Source organism: Lissotriton helveticus, chromosome 5_1, assembly GCF_964261635.1.
Source record: "Lissotriton helveticus chromosome 5_1, aLisHel1.1, whole genome shotgun sequence".
Lineage (NCBI taxonomy): Eukaryota > Metazoa > Chordata > Amphibia > Caudata > Salamandridae > Lissotriton > Lissotriton helveticus.
The window spans coordinates 1,660,976,777-1,660,989,232 of NC_136065.1; the positions used below are offsets into that span (position 1 = coordinate 1,660,976,777).

Below are 12,456 nucleotides of genomic sequence, written 5' to 3' on the forward strand. Positions count from 1 at the left end.
GGCTCTAGAGGTAGAGGGCAATCATCTTATAGAGGAGGATATCAGCAGGGGAGATATTCCTCTTACTCCGCCTCATCTCAGCCCTACCACCAGCAGTATACTCCGCGCCAATCAGGAGGTTATACAAAATCAACTCCGAGAGGCAAAGGAGGTCGTCAGGGGAAAGACAACACCCAACGACAATGACAACCTTCAATTTCCAGCTACATCAGCACTTCTAAGATCAAGTGCTCCCCTGGGTGGAAAGATTGCTCATTATTTTCAAAATTGGCAAAAAATAACAACGGACCAATGGGTCCTCAACATTCGATTTGGCCACACTCTAGAATTTCTACAGACTCCTCCTTGTACACCACCGATGCATCAAAAGGTCAATCATCTGCATCAACTCCAGAAGAAGATTCGGACAATGCTCTGATAGGGAGCAATAGAACCGGTACCGAATTCCCAAAAAGAAAAGGGGTTTTACTCCCGATTTTTTTCTGGTCAGGAAACACATTGACCTCCCCAGTCGGCTCAGACGCCGGCGTCGAAGTACCGACGGATAGAGCGGTGCTTCACTCTACCCCTGAGCCACTGCCAGGTGGGGTGAGGCCTACATTTCTTACAAGTCATGTGAACAACATAACCTGTAAGGAGCAAGACAAGACCTTTTTCACTTAGAAACCACAGGTGATCTCTGTACTTGTCTTTGAAAATTTGTTTTGTCACTAATTATCATATTTTCACATTTATGATTTAGCAGTAGCAGTCAATTTGTCATAAGGTCCTGAAGAAAGCAAGGACATAGTTGTCCCCGAATTGCTGAAACATGTAGACCTAGTTCCATCCCTAGACAGTATATATTTTCAAACTGTCTTCACAAATTTTTTAACATTGGTGGAGTGAGTATCACCTGAATAAATACTGTTTTGAACTCCCTCATCCAAATTTTAACACATTTTATTTTTATTTTCACCTTTAGCACTGCACTGCCTCAGTCACCCTACACTATTCCACTCTTTCAAGGAGTGGTACACAATACTACCGGTTTTCTCAACCAAGGAGATCTATATACACCTTGATCTTCTTTGTTTTGAGAATAACCCACTTGGGTAGATGGCAATGGAAGAAACCCAAATGATGAAGGGCGGTTCCGAGTGGTGACTGATGGGTATCTTTGTCATAGAATACCTATTCAGTTGAGGTTCATTGCAATTTTCTTTGTTGTCTGTCTTCACACACACCACAAATCATTTTTCTATCAAGACCCTCTGGTATTTTTGTTGTTGTTATACAGGAAACACATCCTACAATAGCGTCCTATTCTGGATCTCAGATCCCTAAACATCTATCTCAAAAAATAATCTTTCAGGTTGTTATCTCTTCAGGACATCCTTCTACTATTGAACCCAGGGGATCATATGACCACTTTAGACCTATGGGATGCGTTTTTTCATGTCCCTATCCATCCTTCACACAGACAGTACCTTCGATTCATGGTAGCCGGATAACATTATCAATTCAAGGTACTGCCATTTGGCCTAAAGTCAGCACCACGAGTGTTCACAAAATGCCTGTCTCCAGTGGCAGCGGTGTTAAGGAAGCAAAAGCATCAAATATTTCCTTACCTCGACGACTGGTTAGTCAAAGCACCATCGGAGGCACAGGCCAGGGCGTCAACACAGGCCTGCATAGACTTGTTTGACAAACTGGGTTTGACTCTGCACGAGGGAAAATCAACCCTTCAACCGACAAAACTGATCACGTTTCTGGGAGCAATACTAGATACGGAAAGCAACAAGGCGTTTCCCTCAAAAGAGAGACAACTGAGAATCGGGTCTCTCTTCCAAGACTTTATAAAAAGAAAGTATCTTTCAGTATGCAAGTACAAGTCATTACTGGGCATGATGTCATCTTGTATTCCCTTCGTGCCTTATTGCAGGTTAAGGATGCGCCCGTTGCAAGAACAGATCGATCTTTAGTGGCGTAAAGTAGAGGGATCCTTCGAAGACACAGTCCAGGTTACACCTGTCATGGTCCAAGCAGCGACATGGTGGACACAAAAAGAAAATGTCTCTCAGGGTCTGTCATTTCTTTCAAAACCAGCTCCATTGGTAGTGACTACTAATGCGTCCCTGGAAGGATGGGGAGCTTTTCTTCAAGACCTTCAAGTCAGCGGTCGTTGGAAGTTGCACGAGCAGCAACTACACATAAATCTGCTAGAACTCAGGGCAATCCGCCTCGCATTGCAAGCTTTCCTGCCAAGAATAAGACGCTCGCCGGTGTTAAGAACGGACAACACTACAGGGATGCACTACTTAAACAAGGAGGAACAAGATCTCTCTCCCTGTCTCAGGAGGCCCAGAGAATATATGGGAATGGGTGCTAAAGCAAGGGATATCCTTGACAGCAGAACATCTCCCGGGAGATCAGAACATCAAGGCGGATACTCTCAGCAGGCTCAAATCGTCCTGCCACGAATGGGAGCTGGACATGGGGATCCTGTACAGCATTTTTCGAAGATGGGGAACACCAACAGTAGACCTCTTTGCCACAAGAGAGAACAGGAAATGCCGGTTCTTTGCAAGCTGGCTTCCCCAGACGGGGTCTTGGGAGAATGCGTTTTCGATGGCATGGTCCGGCGTCTGTGCTTACGTTTTTCCTCCAATTCCTCTCCTGCCCCGAGTGCTTGTGAAGATCAAGAAAGAACCGTGCTTGCTGATCCTGGTAGCCCCGTGGTGGCCCAGACAAAACTGGTTCACAGAACTCCTGCTGCTGTCGGTAGACTGCCCAGTTCGTCTCCGACCAATTCCATCGCTTCTGACAATGTCCCAGGGACAAGTGCTCCATCTGGACCCGAAATCCTTGTGCTTAGCGGCCTTTCTCCTGAACACTGTGAATTTCAACATCTGAAAATCTCAGAGGAATGTAAGAGAATCCTGTCCAAAGCTAGGGCAGATAGTACCAACAAAACCTACAGAATGAAATGGAAGAGATTGTCAGAGAAATAACATTCATCCTCTAACTACGGCTCCTCATGAAATTATCCCATACATCTTACTTTTAGCTAAGTCAGGATTTAGCTGCATTATCCCGCTACAGGAGGTCTTCCTCGGGCCCATCCTTATGGTCTGCAAGGATCATCAAACAGTTTATGAAGGGGTTATTCAGAGTTTTTCCTCCAATAAAACCACCACCACCGCTTTGGCGTCTAAATATAGTGCTATCTCAGCTAATGAAACAACCCTTCGAACCTATACATAGAGCAGATTTGAAATTCCTATCATGGAAGGGGGCACTACTCATCGCCTTGACATCAGCAAGACGGGTAGGAGAATTGCAGGCTCTTACGATTCAAGCCCCCTTTTTGCAGTTTCAAGAAGACAGGATGATTCTTAGAACTAACCCAAAGTTCATTCCTAAGCTGCCAACTGACTTTCACTTAAATGAACCGTTAGTATTGAAACGCTTCTTTCCTCAACCAGTAACAGCGGCAGAGAGAGTACTGCATTCGCTGGATGTTCAACGATGTCTCAAGTTCTATTTGCAGGAGACTAGAGCTTTTTGCAAGTCCTCACAGCTCTTCGTCGCTTATAGCACACTCAGGAGAGGTTTCCCTTTATCAAAACGTGGGATTGCCAGGTGGATTTCCAGTGCGATTGTCTACTGTCAACAAGCTGCTGGAAAACCTCTGAATGCACAGGTTTGTGCTCACTCAACGAGAGCAGTGTCCACATCCACTGCGTTGTTTGCAGGAGTGCCGATCCAGGACATATGCAGAGCAGCAACCTGGACATCAACGGATAACTTCACTAGGCACTTCCGCTTAGAAGCGACAGCTGAGACAGATGTGGCAGTGGGAGAAGCAGTTCTGAGAAATATCATCCAATGACGGTGAGCCCTCTTTACATCCCTCCTTCCTTTTTTTTTGCTCATAAATGCACATTGTTATTACTTACTGTGTATAAGAATATTCATACTGTTTTGCATGATGTTAAAATGCAGAAAACAAATGTGCTTTGTTATATCACTGCTCGCTATTCTAATTCAGGCATGTGAATCTATGAAAGCTCCAATACTGGAGTAAGAAAACAAGTTACTTACCTTTAACTGTAGTTCTCCAGTATTTGAAGCTTTCATAGATTCACATGCAACCCACCCTCCTCCCCTGAGAGGCTCACCTTGGATTTAGCACATGAAGTGTTTTATGCACAAGTGCGCGAAAATCTGAGGGGCAAAAGGTTCTCTCAGGAGGGTTCTAGAGGGTGAGGAGCTCTGATTGGTTCAGAGAAAAGTTTGATCCTTTTTACATAACGAATGTAATGGATTTCAAAAGGAAAATGGGCCTAGGACTTTTTTCAGTTTGCTTTACTACTAAGCATAGCTTTGTTATATACCGAAGACTCCTGTCTCGACGACGGGGAATAATTCAGGTATGTGAATCTATGAAAGCTTCCAATAATGGAGAACTACAGTTACAGGTAAGTAACTTGTTTTCCTGGGTTTTGTTGCACATTCAATGGCATCAAGGATTTTTACCTTGGGCTCAATTCCCTTCCGGGATACATGACGACTCAAATAATCAACACCTTCTTGAGCAAACTGGCATTTCTCCTTTCTTAGAGTCAACCCACTTCAGTTGATGATGTCCAGGACTGTCCTTACCCTGCTGTCATGTTCTACCATAGATTCACCAAATATTAAGATGTTGTCTTGGAAGAACATGACACCTTTGTCTTTTAACAGATTATTCTTCAGCCGCTGGAATACAGCGGATGCCAAAGCTAACCCGAACGGCATTCGTATATACCGAAATGCCCCTTCCGGCGTAACAAATGACGTCAGGTGTCTGGAATCACTACTTAACTCAATCTGACGATACATCAAAAGAGGTAAAATATCTGGCGTTGCCCAAAGTCGATAGCATTTCATTTATGTTCGGCAACGGTTGGCGATCTACCCAGATATTAGAATTGAGGTCCCTAAAATCCACACAGTCTTATCGACTTGTCGCCTTACACACCAGAACAATGGGTGCCAACCACTCTGGACCTTCGATGGGTTATTTTATTCTGGCAGAACACAATTTGTCTAGTTCAATTTTTAGTTCACCCCGTCGGCTTAGTGGTACCTTGTGCACCTTGTGAGCTACAGCCTTCGCGTTGTGTCTTAATATTATGCGGTGTTGAAAACCCTTGAGTTTCCCCAACTGTTCACAGAAAAATTCAGGCTAATGTTTGGCCCATTCTTCAGTTCCCATTTGATTAACTATACAGGAGTTATCAGAATTAGCTAATTGGAGGCTATCAGATATATTGTCTGTTTCAACAGTATCGTGTCGGGGTGATTGGGGTCTAAAATAATCCCTAACTCACCTTGTTCATCCCAACCTAACAAATTTGCAGGTTTTATGACTTTACAACTACTGCCTATACCACGACTTCCTCAACAACGACAGCTAAACAACGATCTGTATTTAACTACTACTTTTTTAACAACTACTTCCTATACAACGACATTTAAAAGATTAAAAAGCCCATTACTAATTATTTCAATAATTTTGTTTTGATTAAATTTGTATTTAGCTGAGTTCTTCTTGTAACACATTAATTCAGAGTGAAGCACAATCAAACCTTTTTTTCACAAAGCAAAGGGACTGCAATTAAAATGCTGGCGATCGGCATGCATAATTGTGATTTGTGCTTGGCATTTGAATTGGTATTCGTTCCCCATTGTCTCACTCTATTTTCTTCATGGTTCTTTTCTTTTAAATAGTGAATTTAGAATCTTATAGTTTATATTAGTCCGTGACTTTTCTGAGCATTCAGGGTTTTTTCCCGGTCACATGAATCATAAATCATTTTAATATGCTCTGACACTTGAAAGCTCCATATATCAAATAACAATACGCTGTAATCAAAAATTAAACTAAGTAGTAGTATTTATGCAAGTCTCTATGCATTAGTCTGCAACATAGTGCCATGTTTTGAAAATGTGAGGCATTATCAGTTTCTAAACTGTTTATTTCAGAGAAGTGAGGGGGCTGAGTAAAGTGACGTCATGCCCCTAAACTGGCGAATCAAACATCACATTACATTTAGTGAGGCAGAGAGAAGAGACGTGCCTAGCATTCTTTCCCATTCCAATACAATACAATACAAGACGTCAGCATGAGAGTCGTGGTTCTGTACTTCGTTGTTCCAGACTTCGTGGATCCAGACTTCGTGGCTCGTCATGGTTCGTTGTTAGGACTTCGTGGATAAAGGAAGTCGTTGTTAAGACTTCGTTGTATAGGATCTTTCCCAAATTTGCACCATCCTTGACAATGTATACAGGTACCACAGCATGTTTACCATCAAATTGTACATTTGCATTAAATCTCCCTACAACCTCTACCCTCTTGCCCCCATAAGCAAACATTTTAATACAAGATTCATGCACAACAGTGTTCTCAATTTCACAAAAATCCTTTTCATTCAGCAAGGTGAAGGGAGGACCAGAATCTGCTAAGAATCATATGTCTCTCTTGTTGACAGAGATTGTGCAAGCTAGAGGCTTTCTTTTGTGTAAACTTGCCCATTGACGATATCTCTACCACTGCACTCTCCTTTTGATCCGATGAGGACAGCATTAGAACCGTGTGATTCTCATTGTCAGAATTACGGACGATATATTTTATTTGATAAATGCAAAAAAAAAATAAGTTACTAAAAATTGAACTAAACAACAAAAGTGGCCATTAAAAAAGTATTTACAAACACCTTCATAATTCACAGCTTGAATACACAGATTTTATAAATGTATTAGGTTTGTGAGTCAACAAAGTGGGCTTCTTCTAATGAGATTCATTGAAGTTGTACATTTATAACTGGGACAGCATAGTACATGGCTGATCATTTTGAGGACACTTGTTACCCATTTGTGGAAGACACAATTCAAAGTATTTTCAGAAAAGAAATCATATTTCCCAGCCCCATAAAATGTTTGTGACAGAAAGGCGTGCACTTAAGTTACTCTTATAGAAATTTCTTTGACGACTTTTCCTCCGCTTGTTGGCATGTCACTGTGCACGTTCCTGTGGCACTTTTATCAGGCATGGGGTGCACAAGGTTTACTGTGTACAATTCTACATTGCACCTACAGTCAAAAGCTTCCTTAGTCGCATAAAACATTTGACAGGCATGACATTAAATATATTGACAGGCATCTGATATTCATGTCACGATGTAAAAATGGCAAAAAAATAGGTAAACGCTGAGCGTTGCCCTATCGTTTTGTGATTGAAACTAAACTATAAGCGAGCTATGATTTGTTTTTCAGTGTCCCTGGCCCTAGCTATGTTAATGTATAAATTCACCCTTTACTTCATTCCCCAGTATTACAGATGTAAATTATGTTGTCTGTTGCTTTCGTGTGCACAGTTACAAAGTGTTTTCATGCGAGGGGGTCTCGTGGAAACGTGTTGAAAGGGGCAGTGTCACTTAGTGACTACAATTTACAATATTTAAGCGTTGGAGACATGTGCCCTTACTGACGCAATCTAAGAGTGTGGAATTCCTCATGTGTAGCTAGAAACCAATCCTTAATTTAAAAAAATGCTGCAGAAATTATTAACTTCCATCACAGAGAGGCGCATTGAGATGGTCCAGCTAGATTGTCATTTAGGGGACTCTTCTCAAACATACAGTATCGCAGGAGAGAAGATATGTTGGAACCTTGCCAAGATGTTGTTATGAAATGTTTTGATTACATTTTTTTTCTGTATTTGAGGCATGATTTCCTTCATCTTTCTCCTTTTTTTGTTGTCTTCCCACAGAATTCCGTGTTGGGGAATATAAGAGCGTTCCTGCAGATTTTACGACAGGACCAGTCGCAGGCCGCGCCAGGCCGCAGACGACGTAGAGGACGTCACGCCCGCCGAGTTCTGCGACGCTTGAGGCGATGGGGCCTCCTGCCCAGGTCAGCCGTTGCCTCATCCTTTGGTGGTTCCGATGGCAACTCTGGGCAGCAGACGCCACCACTTGGCACAGACGTCGTCGACACAGGAGATGGCATATCCACCCGCACAGCAGTGCCCTCGCTTCCCGAAACAGGCAGCCCTAGTGAGGCCCCGCCGCTGCCAACAAAAATGCTCCCTTCATCTGCAGACGCGTCAGATTCTCGAGCTGTGCAGGAACCGGCTACACCCCGAGACATGACAGTCCCTCGAAGCACTGAACAGTACCCAACTGTGGCCTTCACAAACTTCGGTGCTGCCCTCTCCGATGTAGTCCAAGCGCTGCGAGGCCGCCTCTTCTCACAGCAGTCGCGCAGGTCTCCTGGGCACCCAGAAATGCTGCTGCCCACTCAGCATACCACTCCTGCGGATGACGACGACGACGTCCTGTTACTGCCACTAGCTGAGGCTCGGGGATATCCACCACAGCAGGCAGAAGGGGAGACCCTACCTTGGAATCCCCCTCTCACAGCGGACGGCCGCAGTGACAATGACGATGATGATCTGCTTCTGCCTTGTTAATGTCAAACCGATACAGTTACAGGGCACCCCTTTTTCAAAGTCCCTGGGATGGTCGTGAAATGTTTTTGTATTACTCGGGCTGCCGACGAGGCCTGGGGAGCTAGTAAAACACCGTAAGCAACATCACATTTGCCAATAAGGCCTACTGTCAGCACTGGCTGAGGAAGGCAACTCCTCGAAAAGCACTTTGGTGATTTCTGAAAGCCCATCACTTGCTACTGTTAAACTCCTCATTTCACGTCTTTTCCCTTTCTTTCACTTTGCACTCTGGGGTGATTCATTTACTTTACGAGTCACATTAATGTCTTCCTCATCTGCCATTTTAATTTTATTTTTATCAGATGGCATTGTGGGTTAATGCAAAGAGAAATGTCCATCTTGTGAGCTGCTGAGCACATGGGTAATATCCTGATGAGAAGCCCAAGAAGGTTCTTGTAGCTCAGTGATTGTACTGTAAATATCTATTGGACTCGGAGGGTTACAAAATCACATTGCGTTTGTGTGTGTAAAATGCAGACTTGAATGGCTGCTGGGCCTACTACGCCATTCAAGGAAGATGGAATGACTATGAGGACGCTGGGTATAAAAAGTTTAACTTGAAAGCTAGAAGTCTCAAGATTTTGGCAAAAACGTAATATAGGTTTATATGGTAAATATCTGACGGGGTTTCGAGTCATTTGTTTCTGTTCAACATTCCTATGTATTTTAAATTGCTTGTTTTTTAATCTTCGTTTTTATTCGTCTGTATTGCCTTTTCTTTAGCTTGCACTTTGATTTTTGTGTTTTATATTTTCATTTTTTATTTTGGTTATGGTTCTTTTCTTTTCCCTTTCCTATTTTATTTCAGATGTTTTTGGAGTCGTTTTCACTCATATTTTTCAGTTGTCGTGGTTATCGTCTCATGTGATATCCCTTCCCACAGTCTGTTCTTTCTTTGCAGTGGAGGCGAGCCATTGTCTGCCAAATTAGTGGAATATTATTGATGATTTTCTTGTGTAAGGTGATTTAAAAAAAAATATTTTTTTACCTCTCCGCATTTGTGAATAGGTTTTTCTGAGCTAATAGAAAAATACATATAGTTTTAGGGCTGTATCCCAATGAGGGTTAAAAGTGTGATTCTTTTTGCAGGCCATCTCCACCCTTCCATCTTCTGAGGTCTGTACTAAGAGCACCATTGAGTAACAATAGTGCCTACAATATATTTAAATAACCAAGAACTGGAAAAATTGGTGATTGACACTTTATAAATGATGAAAACAATCGACGCAGATGCTGAATTTTTTTTTTCAACCTCTCGCAGTTGATGTTCAAAGAAATGTTTTTTTCCCGGCATTCATTTTTGGTCAAATGAGATGAGATGTTTCTAATTTTATAGTAAATATATATCTTTTCCAAGTGATTTATGTAAACAAAATCGAAGAAGATTGTTACGGTGGAGTTGAAAATTTGTAGAGATGGTTTAGAGATTTTTTATTTACATATCCTGTTATGAGGACATTTTAATTCAAATCTGTAGAGAAATAATAGTAATAATAATTTCCCTCCTAGCTTCATGGAAGCCACAAAGTAAAATTAAATGGCTGCATGGGATGCAGAACTGCAATGGCTACAAAAAGTTAAATTCTTAAGAGTTAAATGCGTATAGGCTATATCAATATATTGTTGTAAGGGGGTGACAATGGATATGAGAGGACATTAGTTATTAGAACACTGGGATATCTCTGCCTAAAGAAACACCACTACTTGAATATAGTAATAGCCGGCTTCTGTTTTTCTGAATGCCATCTTCTGACAGTTAATATAGGCGTTAGCATTGCTCTGTATCCCTTTTGGTAACGTTCCACATATGTCCATTGCAGACAGAATGTTTGATTCCGGTTGTGGTGATGATGTGTTAATTTTAGAGAGAGTTGTTATGGGATGTGGGGAATAAGGTGCGCTGGCCTGCGAAGGATCTTTGAGTGAGACCCTCATGCTGCAGTGACATCCAGCTTACATTTGCAGCCTGACACGTTCAGCAGAGGTCCTGAAAGAAGCATAGAGACGTTGGTGCTGATGGACTTTCAGATACATCAGGTCACAAGTCCTAAAAAAAAAGAAGTGGGAGGACTAACCAAGTTAGACAGTATGCAAATTACATCATGGCTCTTGACATCGAAGTGCTTGACATCACGACAGACAACACCACACTTGGCATCACAACCCATGACCTATCAGGAAATTACATCAGATCTTAAGATCTCACACATGTTTATCAGGTCTATCATGAGTACATTTGAGTGCATTTCAATATGTAACAAATTCGATTTTGCGTCCTGGTTTTGCCAAAGAAAGTGAAGCAAACCAGGCGCAAAATCTGGGTCTCAACTTATACATTTACTTTCTAAAACCCTGCCACAAAGAAAGTAGCAACAAGGAGAACCATGGCAGTTAATCTGTTCTGCTTGATTGGTTGACATTTTGCAATTCAAAATATCTTATGGAGTTAAGGCACCTGCTGCAGAGATCTTTGTGTGACAAATCTCAGGGAATGATAATAATGGTAAGATAACTCTGGAGGTTGATGTATTTGCTGGTGTGTGTTTTGTCTAGTCCTAGTTTTGAATTAAAGTAGCATAGAGGGTTAATAGATCTTCTGCAAAGCACATCATGTAGCACACAGATGACCGTTTTTTGTCTTATGTAAATGGGTGAAATGAGTTACAGCTTTTAACACAGATTCTTTTATTGCTTGCAGTTAATAAATTCACTGTCTTATGTAACAGATCCTGCACATTGATTTACACAATTGTCAATGTATAATGTGTATTCATGATGTAAAGCGCTCTGACACCCTGCATTTCGATGAGTAGTGCGATAAAGGAAATAAAACGAAATAGTGGTAATTAAAGTATTTGTGTAAAAAACTGGGACAGGTCAACACATTTTACATTGCTCAAGTGCATGCATATCTCTCATATGAAGGGACTGAACAGTGAAGTGATGAGGTGTGTGTCTTGATTGCCTGCCATTGCATTTTGGTGTGAGGTTCCTGATAGCTCCCAGCCAGGATACTCCAACAAAAGGAGGCCTGATGCCCCCTTAACTTCGGCCTTTGTTATGGGCTCAGCTGAAATTTGATAAGCCCTTTCTCCACCCGCACGTTGCTACTCCGAATGAAAGCAGGCAACATGTAGATGCTGTTAAATGTGTCCTGGTGTCTGAAAATTACACCGGAACAAGTTTAGGATATTTTTGTGGTGCCCAATCTCTTGGCAGGGTAGACGACATCCGCACTGTGAAAAGAGTGGGCAGACACAGTCTACCTGCGTGTACCCTTGACTTGTGCCCTAAGTTAAATTGACTGGGCGGGTTGAAGCAGTTAGACACACTGGTGACTCCCAGTAGCCTCTCAGAGACTGACATTAACCGTGGTCCTGGAGAAAGTATAGATGCTGTAGTGACTTCCAGTTGCCATTCAAGGATCTGGAGGTGACATACATACAAATACATGAAAGCGCAATTCACAGTGTAACATTGACTGATGGCAGGGCCACTGGAACAGGGGTTAGCAACATTATGCTGACAAGTAGCAGGGGGGTGACGGAATCAAAAATCCCATCTCAGGGGTTTGCACTAACACCTGATCCTTTAAAGCAGCATGAAAAAGTTGGCACAGAATCTGTAATCAAGAGAAACATATTTATTAAATTACAACAAGTGAGGCCATGTCACACAGAAGCCGCAGCACTCTGTATGAGATGGTCTGAGGACTGAAGGCCACAGTATCTCTTATATACCCTCACAGGGGCTAAAAAAGGGCAGTACAAGTACACATAAGAAGAGTTACACACATAGATGGTCATACAGAAAATGCACAGTCGACAAGTAGGAGGAGCTTACAGTTTTGCCAATGCTAGCAAGCACATCCTGACAGTTACAGAATATTAGCAGCTGCAAGCACAACTGAGCATGTG

The 12,456-nt window shown here is 42.2% G+C and overlaps 1 protein-coding gene across 1 annotated transcript in view; it reads left to right on the top strand.

Annotated features, from left to right (window-relative positions):
• Positions 1 to 11,390, top strand: part of LRP10 (LDL receptor related protein 10) — a 284,353-nt gene extending 272,963 nt beyond the window's left edge. The window contains exon 8 of the mRNA XM_078644877.1: positions 7,799 to 11,390. Within this exon, the coding sequence (XP_078501003.1) occupies positions 7,799 to 8,500 (702 nt within the window). The 3' untranslated portion in view covers positions 8,501 to 11,390. The remainder of the gene's footprint in view (positions 1 to 7,798) is intronic.
• The last annotated feature ends 1,066 nt before the right edge of the window (positions 11,391 to 12,456 follow it).